This window comes from Balaenoptera physalus (assembly GCF_965194825.1).
Source record: "Balaenoptera physalus genome assembly, chromosome: 3".
Classification (NCBI taxonomy): Eukaryota; Metazoa; Chordata; class Mammalia; order Artiodactyla; family Balaenopteridae; genus Balaenoptera; species Balaenoptera physalus.
In genome coordinates this window covers 45,066,043-45,089,960 of record NC_138890.1, presented here as the reverse complement: position 1 = coordinate 45,089,960, position 23,918 = coordinate 45,066,043, and the positions used below count along the sequence as shown (strand labels likewise).

Sequence of the window (23,918 nt, the reverse complement as noted above, 5' to 3'; positions counted from 1 at the left end):
TCACCAGTTTGAAATCTCTAGCGAAATAACAGATCCTCTAGGCAGAGATCACCAGTGGCTGATGACATCACAGCAAAAGATGTTCAGTGCGTCCTGATGGAGCGTGTGGTAGGCGGAAAAATGCCCCCCACTCCAGAAACATCAATTTCCTCATCTCAGAACCCATGAATATGTTACATTACATGAAAGGGAAATTAAGGTTATGATGGAATAATGGTTGCTAATCAAGTGATCTTAAAATAGAGAGATTATCCTGGTGTTCCCAGTGAAATTTAAGGGTCCTTAAAAGTGAAAGAGGGAGGCAGATGATTCATTGTCAGAGTGACTGGATGTGAGAAAGATTCAACTGACCATTGCTGCCTTGAAGATGGAAGGCACCACAAGCCCAGGAATGTGGACAGCCTCTAGAAGCCAGAAAAAGTCAAGAAATAGGTTCTGCCTTAGAGCCTCCTAAAAGGAGTGTAGCAGCCCCACTGGCACCTTGATTTTCCCCCTTTGAGCCCTGTCTGACTTCTAACATACAGATAATAAACTTGTGCTGTCTTAAGCTGTTGAGTTTGTGGTTATTTGTGATGGTAGCAATAGAAAACTAATATATTCCATCCTAGGATGTATTCTTTCTAGAAAAATGAGCCTGAATCTTATCAAGCTTCTTGATCTGTTGACTTACACAAAATACGGGGAACAGAGAACACATGACATGAAATTATGGGAATGTTCAGCAAATCTAAACTGTGGGAAGTGCTACTGGAAAAATGATGTTTTATTTATCAAATAAAGCATGTTTATGTGTGTGGATGTGTGAGAGAGAAATTGACTGACTGAGGAGATTTAAGGAGATGACCTAGTATTTTACGTATCAACCAGTTGCAATAGGGAACTTGATTCAAACAAGCAGATATAAAGAGAGAAAAATATTGAGATTTGTACATTGACACTGGGTATTTGATAATATTTATTAATGATTTTATTTATTTTTTTGGTGTGGTAATGGTATTATGGTTATATTTAACCAAAGGAGGTGGGTGTAGTAGCTATAGTAAATAAGAGTAGCCATAAATTGATAATCGTTAAAGATGAATGACAACTACATAGGTGTTTGCTATTTATCCTTTCTATTTTCATATCCTTTTGTATGTATTTTAATATTTGCATAATAAAATATTAATTAAAATATTAGTAAATAATTTGACTCCTTAAATATTTTGTGAGCCAAAGACACCATGTCCATAGGTTGAATTAGACTAACAGACTGCCAGTTTGTCATTTCTGCATAGTTTCGGAAATTGGATCTTTTACTTTAACCTGGGAAATCACCTTTTTCTCTTTTCCCCACTCATCTCCTGCCTCCAGTCTCTCGCCACTGCCTAGTCAAAAGGGCCTCCTTCATTTGGGCTACTGAATGACTAGAGGGCATTACTTACATTTTGCTTCTTTGGAGAATTTGCTCAGTTTTTCAAGATTGCTTGGAATAGATTTTCTCAGAATAAGTGAACAAAGAGGGTAATATTCATAATCACACTGAAAAATGCCTCCTAGTATATCATGTCTTCATTTGGAGCCCCCTGATTCTACCTTCTCAAAAAAAAAAAAAAAAAAAAGAAGGCAATAATTTTGTGTCAATTTTTGAAAACCTAAGGTATTTTGAAATTTGGGCTAATCGAATTTTCCACGTTATCTCTGTGCCTCTCTTTCAGGATGGAATGGGAAACTTGAGAATCACAGAAAAAGGTCTAAAGCTAGAAGGAGACTCCGAATTCTTGCAACCTCTTTACGCCAAAGAAATCCAGTCCCGACCAGTAAGTTTCTGTTGTAAGAAGAAGGAATTGTTCTTTCTCTGGAATCTACATCTGGGGAAAATTATCTTGCCGTTAGCTGAGTATAGAAGGTTGGGGGCAGGGGTGGCAATGCAGGTAAGTGAGATGCTTTGGAATATGAAATCTTGAGTGTAATCACCACCGTGATACTGTAGCAAATGAGATGACGTCTCTGAGCCTCTTTCCATCCCTGCCAAATAGAAGGTGATAACCTTTATTAACAAACTTTCTAGATTGTGCTGCAAAGAAAACAAGAAAATAAATGCGGAAATACCTTTAGTACTATACAAATCCAAGAAAGTCTTGCTATTGCTTTTAATTGTCAAGTATTTCAAAGGCATATTTAGAAATAGTCCTAAAGAGCTAGAAATTTATTTTTTATGAAGAATTTGGACAATGTAGCCAAGGTTGATTAGAATCAATTTAATATATTACAACTATGCTCAGAAATGATATTTAAATGATCACAGTAGAGTGTGTGCTCTGTCCCATGCACTTTGCTGCTTTGATGGATTATCATTATCTAATGTAATTCATAGATTAGTCCACTGGGGTGGTGATTATTGTTGCCTTCATTTTACACGTTGAAGAACTGAGGCTTAGAGAAGTAGTTTGTCCAAAGCCACGTTCTTATGAATCAGTAGAGCAAGGATTTCAACTCAGGAAATCCAATTCTAAAGCTCCTCTGTTAACCACAGCCTCCTACCAAAGCTCCTTCTCTCATTCTGTTGTTTTTCTTAAAGTCATGATGGAAGTGATTCCTAGACACCTTGATTTTATTAACCAATATTATCAAAATTAATTTTTGTTTTTGAGTATATTTTTGGGTTGGTTGTTCTTTGGCTTTCAATTTTGCTTTTTGGTGGGGTGGTGAAGTATGCTGGTTGAAAAGGATTATTAATGTATTTGCTCTGCTTGGGGCTGGTTCACATCCACATGTGAGCAAAGAATAACATGGAAGTTCCCCAAAGCATCATTTGTATTGTGTGCATCGATTAATGTAATTAATGAAATTCAGCAACTTGATGCAGTGGGTAATTTTATCTGAGTGCTATCTAAACTACTGAATTGCATTAAACTGAGCGCAACTACTGAATTGCCAATAAGTTTACTTTCTTCTGTGCCTGGTGAAAGGGAGGGAGACATGATGTTAAAATCAGCAAGAAGAGCAAATTATTTCAGCCACCCAATCAGTGATTATGAAATTTAATGGGGAACCCGTAGCATATTGGCTTAAAGTACCAAGAGTATTATTATAAACTAGTATTAAACTAGTTTATCTCACTAATTTGGACTGGTCATTTCTTTCTTATGGTGTTAGATCTTTTTCTGTAAAGGGCCAGAGAGTAAATATTTTCAGCTTTTATTTTTCTTCTTTTTTATAATTCTTTAAAAATGTAAAAACCATTTTTATCTCAAGGGCCACAGAAAAATAGGCTGCAGACTGTAGTTTGCCAACCCCTCTAACCTATATTAACGATATTTCCATAAATGTGTAAATGCTCAGGCTAGATTTCATATGGTACAAGAGAGCAGATTTTAAGATCATGGGTAGAATAGTTGATATGTGTTAAGTAAAATATCCCGAAATACATTTCCTTGGTGGAGAATCATAGTCATATAAAGGAATTGAGACACGTGTCTTAGAAGACTTGAAAAAGGGTACCTGGTATATCTCTTAGGCCCATGTGCAGGAATTGGACTCTTAGAAAATATGTCAGCCAGCCTATCTGAAAATCAGTAGTCATCTGATCCCAAGTCAAAGATACACTTGATTAGAAGCTTAAAAAGTAATGATGATCATGAAAAACTTACTTTAATATCGAAAAAGCAGTGAGTTAAATCCAATGCTTTCAAATCCTTGTTTAAAGAAAATTAAAGGGTTAAAATTCACTATTTTTTCATTGTTCTTCAGAAAGTATTTTTCCTTTCAAAAAATAAATGGCAAATGCGTAAAGCTTTTAGCCTTATATGTTTCTGATAACAAAATTAATGTGTTCTAAATGAAAACAAGATGACATGCAGATATGCATATATGTTAAAATCCACCAGAAAGTCTTGTGGCCTCTACCTGAAACATGTGCCCATATCCATCCACTCTTCTCCATCACATGTCACCCCCCAGTTCAAGCCACCATCCTCTCTCACCTGCACCATTGCTATAACCTCTTCTGTCTCTGCTGCCTTTCACGCTTAGCCTCATCATCCAAATTGTGGCCAAAGTAGTCTTTTCAAATATCAAGTCTCTCCACCCCTTTGCAAAGGATTCTGTGTTAACTTCCCATTATACCTAGAATAAAATCCAAACTTCTCACTAAGGCAAAAGAACAAGATGAGAAGCTAGGGATTTAGTCTGTAGGGCTCTCCTTCCCTCAAACACAGGGATTATTGTCTGCTGAACAAAATTGGGGTTCTGGGAGCAAAGACGGTAGAGGGAATGATTGGTGAGCAGGTAACCAGTAGAATTTGCCATGCTTCTTGAATCATAGCCTCATATGATGCTTATGAGAACCTCACATGTAGTAGCTTTCCATTCCCTACTCTGGCATCTTCAGCGTACTGTTTTGTTGTTGTTGTTGGTTTCTGACGTTACCTGACCATTGCTTCCACGCCACCTCTGGAAGACTCTTCTCTGTAGAATTATCTTCACTATCACTTTGCCATGGATCACAGCTGTTTCTCTTTCATGGGGTGTCTCCTGTTTTTCCCATTGAAAAGAGATCAGCGTCCAGTGAACAAGATTACACAGCTCTTCTAAGTGAGGATAACTAATGAAGCAACACTTGACTTCATTTTGGTTTTGTGTTTCATTGATCTGAGAGGAGCTGAGATTGTTTAAGCAATCCACAGCATGTTCAATACAGTATCCATTTCATTATTGAAGGTTGCAAACTCGGTAAAGTCACTACAAATTGATTAGTGTGATAGCAATCTCTTAGGAAGATAAATTAATGAGAAAATGTTCATCTCTATAAAAACTCCCATCTGGGAATTGAATGAAAGCCCTGGGATTCTCTAGCTTTGACTACGTGGATGCATAGCTTCTAAGTGGTAAAGTATCATGCCACTCAGGAAATAGATTGAAAAGGACACACTAAATTAAATATTCTACCATTACATCCAAAGACCAGCCTGTCCCTAGTAATTCTACTTGAATGTGTTAGCACAGAAATTTGTAAAGTTAAGGGCTTTAATGCCATAAAACTCTATATTTAAATCCCATTTCAGTGTGGTAGGCATCTTTATAATTGCAAAATACAACTACAAATTTTTGACAGAAGCTACTAGTAGATAGATTGAATGCATGAGTGCTAGGAGCCCTTTCATCCCAAAATATCATTTTGGACAAAAGTGGCAGATCCCTGCTTCTTCAGAGAGGCATCTTCCCTTGCTTCCCATGATGCTGGAACTAGATGGTGCTTTTGCATAACTTAATGTGAAGTGACAAGAGAAGGGAAAGCAGCATTTATTGAGCACATACTAGTGCCAGGCCTACAGAAATGGGGAAGTTTCACGGTGCATTTATCTCCATACTCCCCTCAAACTATACATGGTGTGGGTATAGGGGTTCTAGCCCATTGCTATATTGAACTTAGAAGTTTAGGAGAGAAGAGAGTAGAAAGGAAAGTTGTAGGAGGGATACAAAAATGAGTTTACTTTAACAGAATAAAACAGAAAATTATTATATAAAATTTAAGGTTATGTATATGTCTTTCAAACTTTTTAGTCTATAAAAACTCACATATTTTAAGATGTTCTACCTACCAAAAAGCTGTGTATAGAATAATGAAATCATATGTAAATGGGGTTTTTAGAAGTTGTCTATACCAAGAGACAGTATAACACCATGGTCAAGCTCACGTGCTGTATCACTGGATTTGGGTGGCAACCAGTGCTACTGTTTGACTGATGAGTGATCTTTGAACAATTTCTTAACTTGGCAAATCTTGTTTTCTTACCTATGCACCTGAGATGATATTAATACCTATATCACAGGTGGTTGTAAATAAGTAAGATAGTGTTTAAGTGCTTAATACAGAACTTGACATGAAATGAGTGTTCCAGAAATGGTCATTCCCACTCTCACCCCCATGTCTTGATGACGATGACGTTGATGATGGCAGATGATGATTTGATTTCAAGGACAATACTTTTCACTATCTACATCATCATCATGTAGTGCAAATCTCATCTGATGTTTGAACTTCCTTTGAACCAAATGGTCTTGCATCCTCTTCTTGCATGCCTTCTTAATAATAAATTCACAAACTTAATCATAAACTCAGTGAAAATCTCTTAGGAAACCCATTTCATATTCAATAGCTTTTAGTTTTCAATTTTTCTTTCACTGAGTTACACTCTTCTAATATTCAACTTACTTTTTTTCTCATTCTTCTGCTTAAAAATTTTGCTGGCTCTGGCACTCATAGATTACTGGCAGTCTTTCTGAAAAAATAGTTTTTGATATATGCTAAGTACCTTAAAATGTTTATACCCTTTGATCCAGGAATGACGTTTTCACTCATTTTATGATACAAAATAAAGCAAACTATAATAAAATATTTAAAGATTAATACACACATATGCCAGTGCTTTATAAACACTAGTCTGAGGGTTGGTTCCTAGAAAAGCCTGAATGGCACATATAAAATGGATTTTGAGAGTATCCCATTTTGTCAATGTTTATGAAAGTTGAGTAACTGCTGTATACTTGTTGAAACTCTGAGCTGGTCATTCTCACCATGGATTTTCACATTTATGTCTATCATGTCTTTGTTTTATGGAAAGCTGAGTTTTAAAATTCCATTTTGATTTTAGTATGATGTGAATTGAGACTTATTCTATCAGCCTGAATTAACAAGCCATATCTATGCTGGAAGTTGAAAGTCCCTAAGAATTCAATTAGACCAGTGACTTCATTTAATTTATGGGGCCCTAAGGCCCAGAAAGGAGGTTGAACTTACCCAAGTTATGCCCAGCAAAAGTCAGAACTGAAATCCAGGATTGCAGTATTTTCTTCCACGTCAACACACAGTGTATGTGGTAATTAATTTTCTCATGACACTGTCTTTAGTACAATAGGTTGAGTTATACATGGCCATTTCCCTCTCATGGGGAATAACTTACTGCAAAGCATATTAAGTTCCTGAAAGAATTCAAAAGCATTAAAAAAAGGAAACTGGAAACAACAGTGGATAATGCAGGAGGACCAAGTTTAATGATGGCTGACCTAATCACTGAGATGATATTCTCTACTTTATCAAGTTACTGTGAGGGTTAAACGAAGTAATTTAAATGACCCACCTTGTACACTATGAAGTTAACTATTGATATGAAGGCTTATGACAGAAGTTGCAAACTGAATCCAGCCTAAAGATACAGTTTATGTGCCTCACACATTGTTTTCCTTTGAATGTGAATTTGTTTCTAATATTTAAATATCTGAAGATTTGACATTTTAAAAAAATCTCACCAAAAAACCTCCAGAAAATCCGGCAGAGTGGTTTGATATTCATAATAAGGACTGGAGCTAAGTAGACGGTGCCTCCTTTAGATGCGTATTTGTTCTTCATTGTGCCACAGCATCCATCAGTCACCACTGTCTCATACCCCACCTGTTTAGCTTGTTTATATAATGGGCCCCTGAAATCCCTTGGGGGTGCACAGCCCCTGGTTTATGGTATTGAGAATGTATCTATCTCATCATGCAGGAGTCCAGAAATTAGGTTGACTTCTTAGGATTCGTAGTCACTCATGACTCACTGCTCCTCACTTCCTGTGTCTCTCTCTTTTATACCAATTTCTCCTAGTCGTCTGGCTCCTGTGGGTTTTGACATAGTATACAAGGTCAATGGCAAGAGATAGCAGTCTCAGAGCTTCTGGAGGCTGAGGTTCTGGCCCACCAGGGCCATTCTCCACCCTGAGTCTCCTAGAACACGCCTCTTTTTTGTCTTTCTTCCTTTAACCATAACAGAGCATGACTGGGGAAGAAGCAGACAAGGGGAAGAAAGTTGAAATTTTGGATTTGGCATGAGGCAAAATAAAGTAATGTAGGATGGCAGACAAGCACAAGTTTTGTCTGAAGAGGCTCCATTGACAATTTAGTTACGACGAGAGGAGCCGTGTCTCTGGTTGGTTTAGAAACCAACCGAAAGCCGTGGTGTCTTCTCCTCAGCTTCAACTCCCAGCTGAACACGCTGCACACAAAACAGTGTTTTCCATGCCACTTGCATGGAACATGAGCATCTTGCTGTCTTTAATTAAGAAGTTAACTGGACCATGAAGTATTGCCCAAGTAAATAAAAGTGATTTGTACTGAGTCAAAGGGGCGCACTAGGCATCTTTGCATTTCTTAGCTCACACATAAATTATGGAGATTATTAAAAATTGGAAGGGTCATCTATAAGCCCATCTGTACTGTGAAGCAGATTGCCATTCCTGAAACGTATTTGTCTTTTTACGTGTCATCATTTATCACAGACAACAGGGTGAAGCAGCTGCTTGCTTTTTTCTTCTTTTGGTTAAAAGGAAAAAACCAGACACACAAACTTTGAATAGATCAGTGTTTAATCCTTCGGTCCCTTTCTTTGTTTATCCTGGGAAACAGAGATAGTTATTCAGAGGTTTTTGGTTGCCTTAGAATTAAAATGGGCTGATGGGGCTTTTGTTCTTTCTTTAATTTTGGAAAAATTGACTGTGTGTGCTTTTCTTGAATGAAGATCATGCTGGAAATAGACGAGTTACTGAGGACTTTGGTTAAATCTCAGTTGTAGCTCTATCAGCTGGAGTTTTCATAGAAGAGGTAGGTCTGAACTTCAAGTGAGGTTGAGAATGTCTAATTATATTGTTTGAGGGCCATTGGGCAAGTAGACTGCACCCCAAATTTTCTTGTCTGCTGTGGTGACCAAAGGTCCACCATTAGAATCTCAATTATTTGAAGACTCAGAAATTTGTATTCATGCCAAACCCCTACTGCAAGTACTCCTTCCCCTTATGCACATACACATTTCCACAAAGGATTTGAAGTACAGTAGCTTGTAAGAAATATGTACAGGGACAGAGTAAGAAAAGATATAATAGGTTAAGAGTAAGAAAAGATATAATAGGTTAAGATCAAGAAAAATATAAATTAGAATAAGAGGCAGAGGTAGGGGCACTTTAATAAATACAGGAGACAGGCAAGAGCATGCGTGCAATTCTTGATAAGCCTGGAGTTTGGTTAGGAAGTTTCCAAACAGAGAGGCACAGTCACTTGGATGAAACCTTTTGTCTATACCATCTAGAGATTAACACAATGTACTGAATGAGAGGAGAGTTACAGCTGATGGTTCAGTATTCCAGAAAGTACACTAGATTCAAAGTTGGGGAATCTGGATGCCCTTCTTGTCCTGCTGGGTTCAGCACCAAGCTCTGGAGCAAGTCGTTCCTCTTGGCTCTCAGTGTGTCTGTGACGTAAAGAGGTTGGGCATGCTCAGTGGTTTTCTACAACATTGTTTTTAAAGCCGTGGAATCTTTTTGAAGTCAGATTTTACTTGGAACCCTAAATCTGGACCAGATGGAAGCTGAGCTCCTGTGGTTGGGCAGGGGCTGGGGCACTGCACCCCATTGCCCTGCCCACCCAGTCTCCCTATCATCAGCCACAGGATGCCCAGGCCCTGGGCGGGGGGTCCATGCACCACAGTCCGGAAACACCAGGCTAGATGAAAACCTAGCCTCGCTCCATCCAGGCCTCTGCTCAAATGGCATCTCCTGATGGACAGCTTCCTTGCCCACCCATTGAAAATATATCCCTTACCTAGTAGCTTTATTTTCTGCCATTATATTATATCATGTCATATTACTTAGGTATATTACTTTCTATTTATATATCATATGTATATATTAAATGACTAAATATTTATGTACTTGCCTGTTTGCTTCCCATTATTACTGCATAATCTCCACGATGGCAGGGACCGAGAAAGGCAGTTGTTAAGTGATGTATAAGAGCAGGCTCTGGAATGCCACCTCCCTGGATTTAAATTTTGGCTCCACCATTTACTATCTGTGTTGCCTCAAGCAGATTACTTGACCTTTTTTGCGCTTTGTTTTCCTCATCTGTAAAATGGGCCTAATAGCAGCACTACCTCATAAGCATATAACAGGATTGTAAGAGTTAACTTATTTTACATAATTATGTAAAATTTATTAGGTAAATGTTACTGTTTGTAGAATATTGCTTTGAGTATAAAGCACTATATAAAATTTCAGTATGATAATTTTTGATTATTAAAATTTGTTAGTATTATTATTTGCTTTGTTTACCACTGTTTCCCTGGTTTCTAACTAGTGCCTCTCATATGGAAGGAAAGCAAATTGTTGTTGTCATTGATTGTTTGGCTTTTTGAATAAATGACTGTTCTCTTAGGATCCTTCTAACTCAAAGATACTCTAAGAGCCTCTCAGGTAGGGAGATAAAGACAAATTTCTATGTATGTATGTATGTATGTATGTATGGCTGTGTTGGGTCTTGGTTTCTGTGCGAGGGCTTTCTCTAGTTGCGGCGAGCGGGGGCCGCTCTTCATCGTGGTGCACGGGCCTCTCACTGTCGCGGCCTTTCCTGTTGCAGAGCAGAGGCTCCAGACGCGCAGGCTCAGTAGTTGTGGCTCACGGGCCTAGTTGCTCCACGGCATGTGGGATCTTCCCAGACCAGGGCTCAAACCCGTGTACCCTGCATTGGCAGGCAGATTCTCAACCACTGCACCACCAGGGAAGCCCCAAATTTCTCTTTTATAGGAGCTTTAGATTGAATAAGTTTCTTTATCAGCCTCATACTAAGTATTGTGTTATGTAGAAGACGGCGTGAGTAACTATGTGGTGGGAAACCATGGGGGAACAGGACAGACAAGGTGGAAGAGGTAAAAGTGGTACTAAAGGTACTGAAAGCCCATCTTTCCCTACCTTGCTCTTTTGTGCTGCTCTAAGACTTGATTTGTGCCATCCACAGGCTAATGGAAACTCCAGAATATGGAGCTGTGTGTTACAGACAGGAAAGGTGAAGATAACAAAATTAGCACTTTCCAGCCCTTCACATCTTTGAGGTTCTCGTCATCTTCACTGTGGCATGTCAGCATCCTCTCACTCTTTTGGTTTCTGGAACATCCACTATGTGATGTGAGACTGCTTCTCGCTTATTTCATAAATAACATTGAAGACGGAAAAGTACATACCAGAGTCTATTGTCATTTGGTTTATGTCCCTTAAATGGTAGGAGTAAGTAGGAATACTTTGGTTAGGTGGCACCTCACAGCCAATAATACTTGTTGAGTATTGGGGGAGAGTAATGGAGAGAGAATCTATAGCTTTAAGGAAGAAGGGCATTTTAATACATTCTTAAATATTTTGTTGTTCTTCACTCCTAAAGCCTTGGCAAAAAAAAAAAAGAGATTTTCTTAATGCTTCAATCAAAACTTATTCATCTCCTGGAAACTCTTGCTGCACCCAGCACTTTGTAATTGCTGTGGGTGTGTTGTAGTTAGTCTTAATTTAAAAAAAAACAACTTGTTCATTGTCAAAAAACACTGATCATTTCTCAGGAGATGTTATTTCAGAGGCTGAAAAAACACTTCCTTGCCATGTGAAATTATAAGCAAATACTTACTCTTTGATTTTGTGATCTCCACCAACAGCTGAGCATAGCCTTTTGACGCATTGCTCTGTAAATTATTACCAGTGGTGTTTTAAATGGCAGTTGCCTAAATTATGAGTGTGGGACTTTCCATCTCCATGAATGATTCTGTTTTTATTGGCAATGATTCTGCCTCCAGGCAAATACCAAATGGTCCACAAAGTAAATGAGACTTTTAAGACCGATAAATATTTTGCAGACGTCCTTTTTGCATTTTGGAGGGAGTTGAAGAGGGAGAGGGAGATGGTGATGAAAATCGCCATGTGGAAAGAATAAGACAAGCACGTTACCCAGTGTCTTTCCTTGCTTGGTGCAGTATGGTAGATGTCTCCACCTAGTAAGCCACAGCTTCCATTCTGTAACACCAGAATCATGGAAATAAAAAGTGCCATCTCACTACAGTAACAGACAAGTGCAGATGGTACGATCACTGCAGTTTTCTACTAACAAGCTGTGTAGATTGCTTTTAGGCCTCAATTAAGGCTCAGGCAGTTACGCTAAAAAATATGAGAGGAATTTTATGGGAAGATGAATTATCCTTAGGTAGTAGCTCATTAATAGATGAGAAATGGAGCTGGCTTTATTTTTAAGCTGTCAATGCATAAGTAGTCATATCACTGGATGGATATATAGTCCCCATGTTTGTTTCTGACTATAGTTGTTAACAAACCAAGGTTTTTCATTTATTTTATAGCAGTCTTGAATTTTTTGGACTGGTCTTACCGTCTTGAGATTTCTGAGATGTGGAGTGTGCCCCCATGCTTTCTATGGCTGCCACAGAGAGTTTGCTAAATCACAAGGTGTTTCTTTGACCGTATCTTAGCAGCACTCTGGTTAGGGAGGTACAGGAAGAAGTTTAATGAAAAGAAAACACGATAAGACTACATTACAGCTGAGTTAGTATAAAAAGGTGGCAGATGCCAACACGTCTTGGATCGTGCAGGTCAGTTGCTCACTCTTAGTGGGTGAAGGAAACGGGGACTGTTTCTATTAGGGTTCCTTCCACCGCAGCTCGACACCGGGCTCATGGTCCTGCGGGATCCAGCAGTGTTGAGTTATGGTAATGTTACATGGTTTTGATTTTTAAATTTGGCCCTTATGGCCAAAAGCGCACTTGCCTTTAAAATTACCCTTGTAAAGTCCTTACATCACCACAAAGTATAGTATCCCTGGCTTTATGTGCACAACCTGGTAGAGTAAATGTAATGGTCAGGAGAACCAGTGAGGCTAAGCCAGGGAGAGGAAGAAAATATGCTCTGCAGATGCCTGGACCATTCTTCTCCTGAGATAACTAGCCAATGGCCACCAGGAAATGGGGAATGGTTAGAAAATGTTAAAGCGTTGCTAAGTGCCTGAGGGTTTGGCTGTTCTAATATGGAATATCTTTAACTTTAAATCATCTTAAAGGATTTGTTGTTATGGAGATCAAGTGAACTAATAGGTTCTAAATCACCTAACAGAGGGCCTTGTCCATAGTAATTGCTCAGAAATATTTGCTGAATTTGAATCAAAATAATATGAAATTAAACCCTCATGTTGTAATAGCTAATAGCCACAGTTCTCACGTAAAGTTATTTCATTCATTCCTTAGCGTATCACTAGAAAGGACCTATCATTTTGATCTTCCATTTAGAGAGAAGCAGTCAAATAGAAGGGTTAAGGAAAAACAGGCATCTAATATTCCAGCTCATGTTGACATACATTCTTAACTGGAATGCTGTATTATCTCAGGACAGTAGACAGGATTTATGTGTTGATCTGTGCTGTTTGTCTAACTTGCTTTCCCTTCAACCCAAAGAAACATGTAGGACCCTTACTAGTTTCATGAAGAGAGCATCTTACTTCCTTTTTTTTTTTTTTTGCCAATTGCTACTTCTCTGGCCATTCCCCACCCCGCTCTGTTCTATAGTTGCATAGGCCTCACACAGTCACAGCTTCCTGTAGAGGCCAATTTTTCCCCATTCCAACCACAGATCCCCTAAACTGTACCATCTCCCACTACAACATTACTTTTCTCTGGTCATGACTTCTATTAGAATTGTATTACAGTATCTATCTGGAAATAATCAAAGATCCATGTGCTAATGAAGTCTGACTCCAGAAAAATATCATGATATTCCAGAGATCTTAGGTTCTGCAGATATGATTTTGTCCAGAACCTCAGACTACAAGTTACTGGTTCCTCATTCTAAGCCCACCAAAGTGGAGCTAATATGAAGTAATAAAAACCTATAGAAATACCGAATTTCCAAAGACCTGGCCTTTGTTAACTCTGGTTCCTTAACTGAAACTACAGAACATGGAAAATATAATGACCATTTTCTTAATTCTTCCAGTTCTCCAAATATCCAGTACCATTGTAGATTCATAAAAGAGAAGTTAACTCATTGTGTATAATATATGCCTTAGGACATCGGGGCTTAATTACCTCTGGGAACCCCTTTGAAGAAAGGATTCTGTCTTCTTCATTCTAAATTCAGCTTCTTTTACAAGTTCTTTAAATATGTTATGTACAAGATCCCACTACCATTCTTATCTCTTGAACTGTTTTTTTCATTTCTTAGCAATATTGTTAAAAATACAGTAATACCCATAATGCAGCAAGTCGTCTTGGATAAAATTTTCTTCCTCTTTTAAGATGAACCCTTTTCTTTCATCTCCTTCAGGTATCATGGTAGGTGTGCACGTCATTCAGAGTAACACTATTAATTAGTGTATTTTCTTGGTGCAGTAGTCATTAATGGCAGCCTAGGGAATAGCTGAATGTTTTCCTGATCATTTGTATAAGTTATGATTAAATGCAGACACTCTATTTGGACACCACCTATATGTCCATCATTCTGGGTTTTTTGCAGTAAAGATTTATATGATGAGCTTATCTGGTCCTACCCAACTCCATCAAGCCATCAGATGTGCCCTGCCTGTGCAACCAGCAGGGCACAAAAGTAGAACCCTAACTTTTCCATGTGTTCTCAGTCTCAGTGTAACACTGCTTGCCCTAGCCCATCCCCTACTCCATTCTCTAACCTCTTCCCCGCCGTCCTCACTCTAAATCAGCCTTCTGTGTGTGGCCTTGTCCTAAGGTGGTTTGTTACCCTCAGTTCTGCTTTTTCAACTTTGATGTGTGCTTTCTCCCTCGACTGTGGGGTGAGTTCTCCCTGTTTGACTCTCTAGCCTTCAGCTATCCTGGATCATCACCCTACCTGGTACCCTCTTGTCCCCATATGAAAAAGCTCTCTCTAGATATCTGCATTCCCACAGAAAGACTTGCATCAGGGTGATTGTGAAGGCAACATAGCATAGTAGAAAAGTACCCAGGGACTTCCCTTTCGGTCCAGTGGTTAAGACTCTGTGCTCCCAATGCAGGGGGCACGAGTTTGATCTCTGGTTGGAGAACTAAGATCCCACATCCCGCATGGCGTGGCCAACAAAAAAGAAAGAAAAGTACCCATGATTTAGAGTCAGACTAAAACTGGGTTTAAAGCTTGGCTCTGCTACTCACTAGATTTGTGACTTGGGCCATATTACTTTATGTCTCAAACTTTAGTTTCTCTATACATAATCTGGGATAGCTGAAAGCATCATAGAGTTGTTTTGAAAATTAAATGAGAAAACATATATATTGTGCCTAGAACAGTGCCTGGAATTTAGCCCTTATAAATGGCCACTACTGTAATTAAAGGTTTCCTGGTAGAAGAAACCTGGAGACTGGTCTTGAAGGAGTAATAGTTTGGGGACCACTGTGTCACTGAAAATATAAATAAAGTTTCTTAGAGTCATCTCTATTTATTAATTCCAGTTACATTTGTCAGATGACTGATTTTAAATCCTACCAAAATTGCACCTTCTGAGCCGAAGCAAATGGAAAGGGAAATCTCTCTTTCCCCGAAGCCAAAAGCCATTTCCCAAGAGGTGTCTATTCATCGCAGGCATGCAAATGCTGCTGTGATGGTTTCATCAGAGGAGGTTCAGGACATCACACACCAGCATTAGCCTTAAAGAATGATACTGGGACTGTTGCCTCTTGGTCCACAGGGTGTACCCACAAGGAAAATAGAAACAAAAGCAAAGGTAGGTAGCCCCACTTGGCACAGTTGATTGACTTTAATAGGTCCTGATTATGCTGCCCGTATTCCATGAAATTAAAAAGCTTACAAATGTTATGAGCCATTACCCTTCCATTTAAGGGAGCTTATGACATGTTAGCAACATTTAATGAAATTCTTTTCAAAATGCCGTCGGCAGACTCAATGAGATTCCATGTTGAAATTCAACTTGAAGCATTGTTGGAGAAAGTTTGTTCTGTACCTGCCTGTCTTTGTCATAGTGTGTGGAACCTCAAGGCCAGAAGCTTCTCATCAGGGTGATTTGCAGGCATCAAGAAGGATTTCTGCTTTGACCCTGAGAGTGTTTCCCAGTTTACGAAGCAATTACAAAGACCGCCATGTTTGTGTTTGGGCTTACAGTGGCAGCTCAGAATAGCCTGCATTTTTACACATTGACACATCTTAAAACTTAAGTCTTTTCTATTCAGTTCTGTCATATATCTGTTGAAGATCTAAAACATTCTAGCAAATAAGCAGAATATTATTGCCTGCCCTGTCTTCAGTGAACTCTTACAATATAATTTGGGAGATGAAACTTTGTACAAAAAAGACAAAGCATAGGAAATGAGATGATTGAATCCTAGATTATATGGCACTGATTATATAATATATTATTTATTATATAATAAAAGCCCAGGAAATAAAAATATTACAGACAACTGAGTGGGGATTTTTATCAAGTATTAGAAAGATGAGTAGGGAGACGTAAGTTATTTAAGAAGAATTAATACTTTCTGTTGAATCTTTCATTTTAACTTTTATGATGGTGATATTTAATGGCAATATCCATTTATTTTATCTGTTTGATTCTAAAGACTTAGTACTCATATCACTATCTTGTTGGTAATGTCCCCTACTAGATTTTGAGATCTTACAGGTCAAGTATACTGTGTGCTTTCTGTACATTTTCCTTAAACCCTCTTGGCAATCTTAAAAGGTAGATAACATTATCTCCATTTTGTAGGCGAGGAGAACTGAAGTGTAAAATAGTTAGGTAATTTTCTCCAGCTCATCTAAGGAGCAATAAGAATTCAAATCCAGGTATGAATTACCCCAAAGCATGTGCTTTCTATCTCTGTATCAATCTGTCTTGAGAACAGATTATGTCAAGGAAGCCCCCATTCTATCCCATTGCTTTGCAAACTCTGTACAGGAGTACAGAGTTCTGTTGTAGTTCTGTTGCAGGAGTCCTATTGTAAGACTTATGTGTATTCATTGTCTATCACAGTGATTGGCATTCAACAAATACTTGTTGAATAAATATGTAACTTGTATGTTCATTAAGCACAACTCATGATCAAAATGCGTCTTTATTTTTGTCTTCACTATTCCTTTGAAATTTGAGTTGGGAATGGTCTTCCCCTATCTCTCTCCCATAAAAACTTGGGCAATTCCTAGGGGATGTTTTGGCCCACTTCGAAGTTAACAGTGTGGTGGTATTTAAGGGACAAAGTACAGGTCACTTCAGAAATTTTAGATGTCTCATGTGAGATATTTATCACTTCAAACCTCATTCAAAGTTAAGTATTTGTTTCTTTTCCCTAGATACAGCATTTAGTTGGTGACTCCATACCTTTGGGATTAGGGGTTGGATTTATTTCTTCTGTCTCTGCTCTCATCTCATGAGTTGCTAGCTGCTGGCTAGAGTTTAAGACCCTCCCAGGGTAGTGGTTATGGTAGAGGGTGGAATATTTGTTACTCGGCTGGGTGCCTTTGTGCCCTCTGGGACTGGTAAATAGTTAAACTGACTTCTTCCCTCATGAAGCATTTTCTGGAGTCTCTGGAGATTCCTGGCCCTGGGGGTGTGATACATCTCCTACAAATCCTATGGAAAAAGCAGGCAAAGCATTCCATTCCTGGACAGGATGCTTCACCCCTCCTTCCATTCCACATGAAAACTTCTTGCCTCCCTGGAAGCCCCCTTCAGCAGGACTTCTGATGTCTCAAGGACAGCTCTCTTTCCCACTTGGCACAGCTCTGTTTTGTGAAAAACAGTCATCCATCCCTTCCTAGGCAAACTCTGAGAGCACACATGCTATTTCTGAATTAGCAACCCTCTCCTGCCTGCAATACCCTCTAGATTCCCTGATGGGAAATCTGTGATGGCTTCAGAGACAGGAAACACATGTCAGGATCTCAGTGGATTCATTGATGCCTCTTCTCACTGGGCTTGAGATTAGAAAGTAGCAGACCCCTCCCCCCAACTCACACATATATATATGTGGATATATGGATGTATACTCACACATCCCCTCACCTCCCCATGCTTGATCCTTATTACATCTCCTTGAAACCGGTAAGGATGTTCTTGGATATTTTCCCTGTCAATTCTGCATATTTTGATGTGATATCTTACTTTGGAATTTTTCATCAATTACATCTCAGTGCCTGATGGAAACCTTGTTTTTACTATCCTCCTGAACACTTCCTGTGATTGGCTGACATTCAGGGTAAAATGGTTAGGAGTGCTGCCTTAACTAGTCCTACCCTATCTTGTCTATAAAGTTCTTAACTCCATGATGGAAGCAAGAAAATGTTTATACCCTCTCAGGCTACTCAAGTGAGTAGAAAGGAAAAGAAGGACGCCACTTGGCTGGAAGAGAGATTCTGCTTTTATGACTTTCCTTGCCATCTCACCACTCTGGGCCTGGAGAAGCACACTGACTTTCCTTACGGTAAGAGTTAACTAAAGGAGAGACAATATATTTTTCCTTGCTGCTGAGCTTCTTTCAGAAGATGTCTTGGTTAATAAATCTTTCTCCGCTTTCTCAGAGCCCCAGGGTCTTTAGAATAACACATTAGCAAAAACAAACATTGAGTGAGGTAAGCTACGTGATTGGCCGAAGGTGCTTCCATTGGATCCTATGGTGATGTCATTTGGAACAATTCACTTTATTTTTTTAAAGGAAGAAGGCAAGTATTTGAAGAGCAGATGAGAAAAACTGCAATGAAAAGATGTTGCTTCCAATGAAACTGGTCAGAATTTCGAATTGAATATGTTCTGCTTTTGCGTTTGTTTTTTTCTTTTGATGCCTTACTTTCCTGACTCTGTTATTTTGGAGTATTTGAGGAAGAGGGCCCAGAATGACTTTTATGTCCTATACCTAGACACTTCCCTCTCGTGATCGATTGGAGATACCTCCTGTGAGTTGGCTGCCATTTCAATTGCTCATCTCTGTTCTCTGTGGGTTCTCTGCTTCCACTATCTTATACAAAGCAGGCACTTAGTGAGTGTTTGTGGCATTAATGTGAAATAAGCCACCTTCCTTTCTTCTTGCCCTGTACTGCTTGTTAGGTAACACTTAAAAAAAAAAAAATCTCTGAGCTACTTCTGTTTGTATAGTGTTGTATTAAACATTTGGCTACATTTTATGGCATGGAGCAGGTGCTCAATAAATTATTATTGAATGGATGGAAGTAGGTAAGGAGAGAGAGAGAGAAGGAATGGAGGAGGGGGAAGGAAGGAAGGAGTTTGGGGAGAGAGGTGTGTCGTTTCCTGGGATGTCTTGACCTGGCCCAATTTTGCAAGGTTTGCACTATCCCTTCATCTTTGCACATTTCTCTGTTCCATTCTTAATTCTCTTCTAAGTAATTCATAATTGGAATTTCATTCCAATCAAGCTATAGATAACAGCTAACAGTTTCATATATTCAAATCAATGGATATATGCATTATGGGAAAGGGCTACAGGGGATTCAGAATTCAAAATAGCATTTTTTGGCCCTTTGGCAGAGCCTTTGGAAAGACCCTGTCAGAGGGTGCCTTGTGTTTGTAAAATCATGGCAAAGAATACACCACTTGCTGTGCGCATATCTGTGTCTGACCTTTGTGTGCTGAGCGGTGCTTCTGAGAGCTGTAGGGAAAAGGAAAGTGTGCCTGCTGGACTTGGCAGTCTTGGTTCTCCCTCTGTATATGAGTTTCAGCTCAGACACAGTTCAAAAGATGGATTTCATCGGAAGGGCAACCGGTATATTGGAAAGACCACAGTCTTTGGGACCACATGGGTCTCGGACAATGCTGAACCTGTCAAAGTGATATTTTCCTCAGTTGTAGAATGTGAGTATGAGCTCATGGAGTCAGGAACCTTATAAGTACTGTGCACAACATTAAGTGCATAATAGATTTTCTATTTTACATACACAGCACCTCCTCAAACTACGAATGATTGCCAGTTCTGTCTTTAGGGAAGGAAACAAATGGGTTCTGAGAGGTTTTTAATTTGTCCAAAGCTTTTCAGGCAGTTAGGACTTGAACCCTAGACTCCCTGACTCCAAAGTCCATATGCTTGACCATGATGTTATACTGTCTAATCATCCCAAATTTGCTATGGCTAGAAGTAAGGTAGAAATAATGTACATACAGCACTTAGCACAGTCCCTAGGGCATGCTACATACTCGAATGGTAGGAGCTATTATTATTCATTCTCTATATTATTTATGATTTCTCTCTGTATTTAATAGCAAGTTATTTAAGGGAGAGTAAGAATTACACCTTTCTCTCTGGGGGAGGCAATTGATATCCCAGATGTTTTTTGTTTTGTTTTGCTTTTCTCCATACTTATATCTGTGGCAGAACTTGAATGTCTTCCAAAAGAGGGCTTCCCTTTTGTATGTATAACCCTAGCTAAACCACATCATTAAATAGAAATTTTACTTCTATTCCTCCCTGAATATTTACACGAGAATCCTGAACCTTAAATTCTCCTGTGCCTTGGTGGAGACCTTAAACTCCTGATTAATTTAACAAGCATTTATTGATCCTTACTTTGCATCACAGTTTGCTTCTTTGTCTCACCACATTCCAAAGTGCAGATCAAATCCTGATGGCCACGTTCTCCATGGTAGAAGCAGTAATGAATAAGTATAGTATTTACCCAATTGCCTTGCTGTCAACGTGGTGGTCAGGCATAATTTCAATGGCAGTCAGTTATTTACTTCTTCAACAAAAGTGTACTGAGCATCCCCAGTGTGATAGGCAGGATACTATGAGCTAGGGGTACAATTTTTCAAAAGAGAAGTATTTTCCTGTTTCCATGGAGTCAATAATCCAGCGGTGGAGCGGGGGTAGGGGATAAACAACAAAAAACAAGTAAGTAGCAATTGTTTTAAGATTTATGAGGAAAACAAAATGAGATGGCGACAAATTACAGAGGAGAGTCTAATTTAGATATTGTTATTGTAGAAGATGTTTCTAAGACCTAAAGAAGCTAGCCATGGCAAGAGCAGGGAAGAAGATGTTTCAAACCAAAGGGATGTGAATGCAGAGGTTCTAAGGCAAAAAGGTTGATATGCTCAAGGAGCAGAAAGAAGGCTAACACAGTTGGAGGAGTAAGGAAAGGAGAGAGTTGTACAAGCTGAGCACAACTTGTACTCAAGTACAGAGTGTTGAGTTCAACACCTACAAGCGAGTCTAAATAGGTAATGTTGATGGCCTGGGATTTTATCCCAAATGAGCTAGGAAGTCAGGGAAAAAAAACTTAATCTGGGAGAGAATATATATTGGTTTTTTTGTGACTGATGTGTGAAAAAAAAAAATGGACCATAGTAGGGAACAGCAGTGGGAGATCACAGAGGGACCTACTCAGGGGTTTGAGTGACAGATGATGGCAATTCCGAATGGGATGGTGGTGGGGAAGGTGGAGAGTTAAGAGATTTGGAAAGTGTTTTGGAGGTACAGTTGGCTGGAGCTGCTGAGACAACTCTTGGGAGCAGGAAGAGGAGGAGAGAGAGAAATCGATGATGATTCTTGGATTTCTGTTGGAATGCATTTTTTAAAAAAACATGTTAGTCTTGCCGAGATCATAAAGTTAAGTCCTTAGCATGGATTGAGGGTGGTGGAGGAATGCATCACAAGAAGGAAAAGGAAATTAGACCTAACATGTAGGGAGCCCCTAAAGTATGTCAGGGACTATGCTAAACTTGCATATACTATTTAATCTACTTGATAGCAATCCTATAAAGTAAAAATTATGACATACACATTTTACATACAAGGAAAAGCCTTAGGGAAGTTAAATAGCTCACCAAAGGTCATAGAGTTGGCAAATAAGGGAGACAGCAATTGAACCAGATCTATCTCTTTCTGAAGTCTCTTCTCTTTCTACAGTAGTATGCTATTTCCGAGAGCTAAGATAATGAATGCCATAGAGCTCAATACTTTATTCCTTGAAAAGTGACTAGCATTATGCTAGGCATCTGTTGAATATTCATTATATACTGGTTAAGTAATAGATTTGAATCATCAGTGCAAACATTTGCCTTTACTGAAATGCCAAAGGTTTCAAAGGCTATGAACCTAAAATATATAGTATATTTCAAGATGGGTTGATCAAAACAGTAGACAAAATATTAATGGCAAAGTTAGAAAAAATTTATTTCCTCCCCTCTCCAAGAAACTTGGTGGCATAAAGCATGCATTCTCCCCAGTCCCCAAAATATTTGAAACTTTAAATACAAGCCACGCTAAAAGATGCTAACAGACGTTCCAAATCGTTGGTGTTGGAAGAGTTGAGAGGAAGGGAGAGAATTCCCTGTATACTCAGCTGGTCAGAGGATTACATCATGTGTTTGGAAAGATGACTTCTGTTATATTTAGCTTTGTATGTGTTTGTTTATAGCATGCTCTGGGGCATACTATTCTGAGTCTAATCCACTTAGAATTTGAGCATCTTTACCTTGGACAAAGAACTACATGGAGCTTATATGGAAAAGTGGACGCCTTCATAGACTAAGTTATTAAAACTCTGGGGAGGAGTTTACAAATTGTAAAACAACAGGTCCAGTTTGCAGGGTGTGTGTGTGTGTGTGTGTGTGTATGTGTGTGTGTGCATGTGCACACACATACATATGTAAATATGTGCGTTTGTTTGGGGAGGGAGCAAAGGATTCAATTTTTTAATATTTTGGGGCAAAATATATCATTCCCTAGATTGACACAGCCTCTGCCACTCCTTTTTGTCTTAATACAACCATTTCACCTGCATATAATAACTGTCTTGCCTTTCAAGGTGGTTTGGTTTGTGATGGATGTATTACTCATGGTCACTTTTGATTTCTACATCTAAATGCAAGAGTTTATCAGAATGATTTATCTGCATTGTATGAATATGACCTGACTTTCTGGAAGCAGTTTATATGAGTGCAGTCAGCTTTCTGGAAAAAATTAAGTACTCTTTCATGTACTGTCAGGTAATATGTATGCCTTATACATATTAATTCACATAATGCTCCTAGCAACCCAGTGAAGTAGGTACTATTATTATCCCTTTATTACAGGTAAGAAAACAGTAAAGTGAGCCTCAGAGATATGGAGTAACTTGTCTTCAAGCTAATGAGGTACACAACCAGCATTCCCACTTAGGCACTCTGAGTTTCAAGCAAGCCTTAACCTTTTGTCTGTACTGTCTCCTTGTAATAACAGCCCACCTCGGGACTTCTGCTTGGCAGCCTTGCACTGGCAAAAATAAAGAATTGTCCAGAGTATCACAGCAAATCAGGGGCAACTACAGAACAAGAAATCTGAAACAGGAAAGCCAGGTACTCTTCCCCAGTCTTTTGAGATTAGAACTTGCAGACCATGTAACCTAGGTATGTGAATTCAAGAAAATAGAGGCAGGTATCCAGGTAGACAAAAGCCTAAAGTCCAGATGATGGCAAGGCCAGGTCATGGATCTAGAAACCAAAGGGGATTCTGGTTCTAAAAAACTTCTCCAGGCAGAAACTGCTTTTATGATATCAGCAGGAACCCTGGCTGGCTTTATCTAGACCAGGGTTTCTCAGCCTCAGCACTGTTGACATTTTGGGCTGGAAGAGGCTCTTCTGTGCCCTGTAGGATCACTGGTCTTTACCCAGTAGATATGAGTAGCAACCCACATAAATACCAGTTATGACAATCAGAAAACATCTGCCAAATGTCCCCCTGACAACCACAGATCTAGATGAAGAAAAGATGCAAGAGAATCCGTTCCTTCATTCAACAAATGCTTGCTAAGTGCTACTCAGTTTTAAGTATCATGCAACTTCAGGTCTTTCTTATAAACATTTCAGTAAAAGAGGACTCTTGAATTACAGTATTAATCTGGAGACTTCAGACAACATGGCGCTGTTGAGGAAGGCATGTGCTCTGGGGCTAATCCATTTCGGGTTTGGGCATCTTTACCTCGGGGAATTCACTACCTACCTTGAACCACAGATGTCCCCTCTGCAAACTAGAGATAATAGTAATAATACCTAACATACAGGTTTGTCGTGAGGATTAAATGGGATAATAAAAGTAAGAGGCTGGGCCAAGTGCCAGACACACAGGAAGTACTTACTCTGACCTTATG

General features: G+C 39.1%; 1 protein-coding gene across 1 annotated transcript in view; it reads left to right on the top strand.

Annotated features, from left to right (window-relative positions):
* The window catches only part of SGCD (sarcoglycan delta), a 419,219-nt gene that overhangs the window by 193,331 nt on the left and 201,970 nt on the right, over positions 1–23,918 (top strand). The window contains exon 3 of the mRNA XM_082453954.1: positions 1,698–1,799. Coding sequence (XP_082310080.1) covers positions 1,698–1,799 — 102 coding nt within the window. The remainder of the gene's footprint in view (positions 1–1,697; positions 1,800–23,918) is intronic.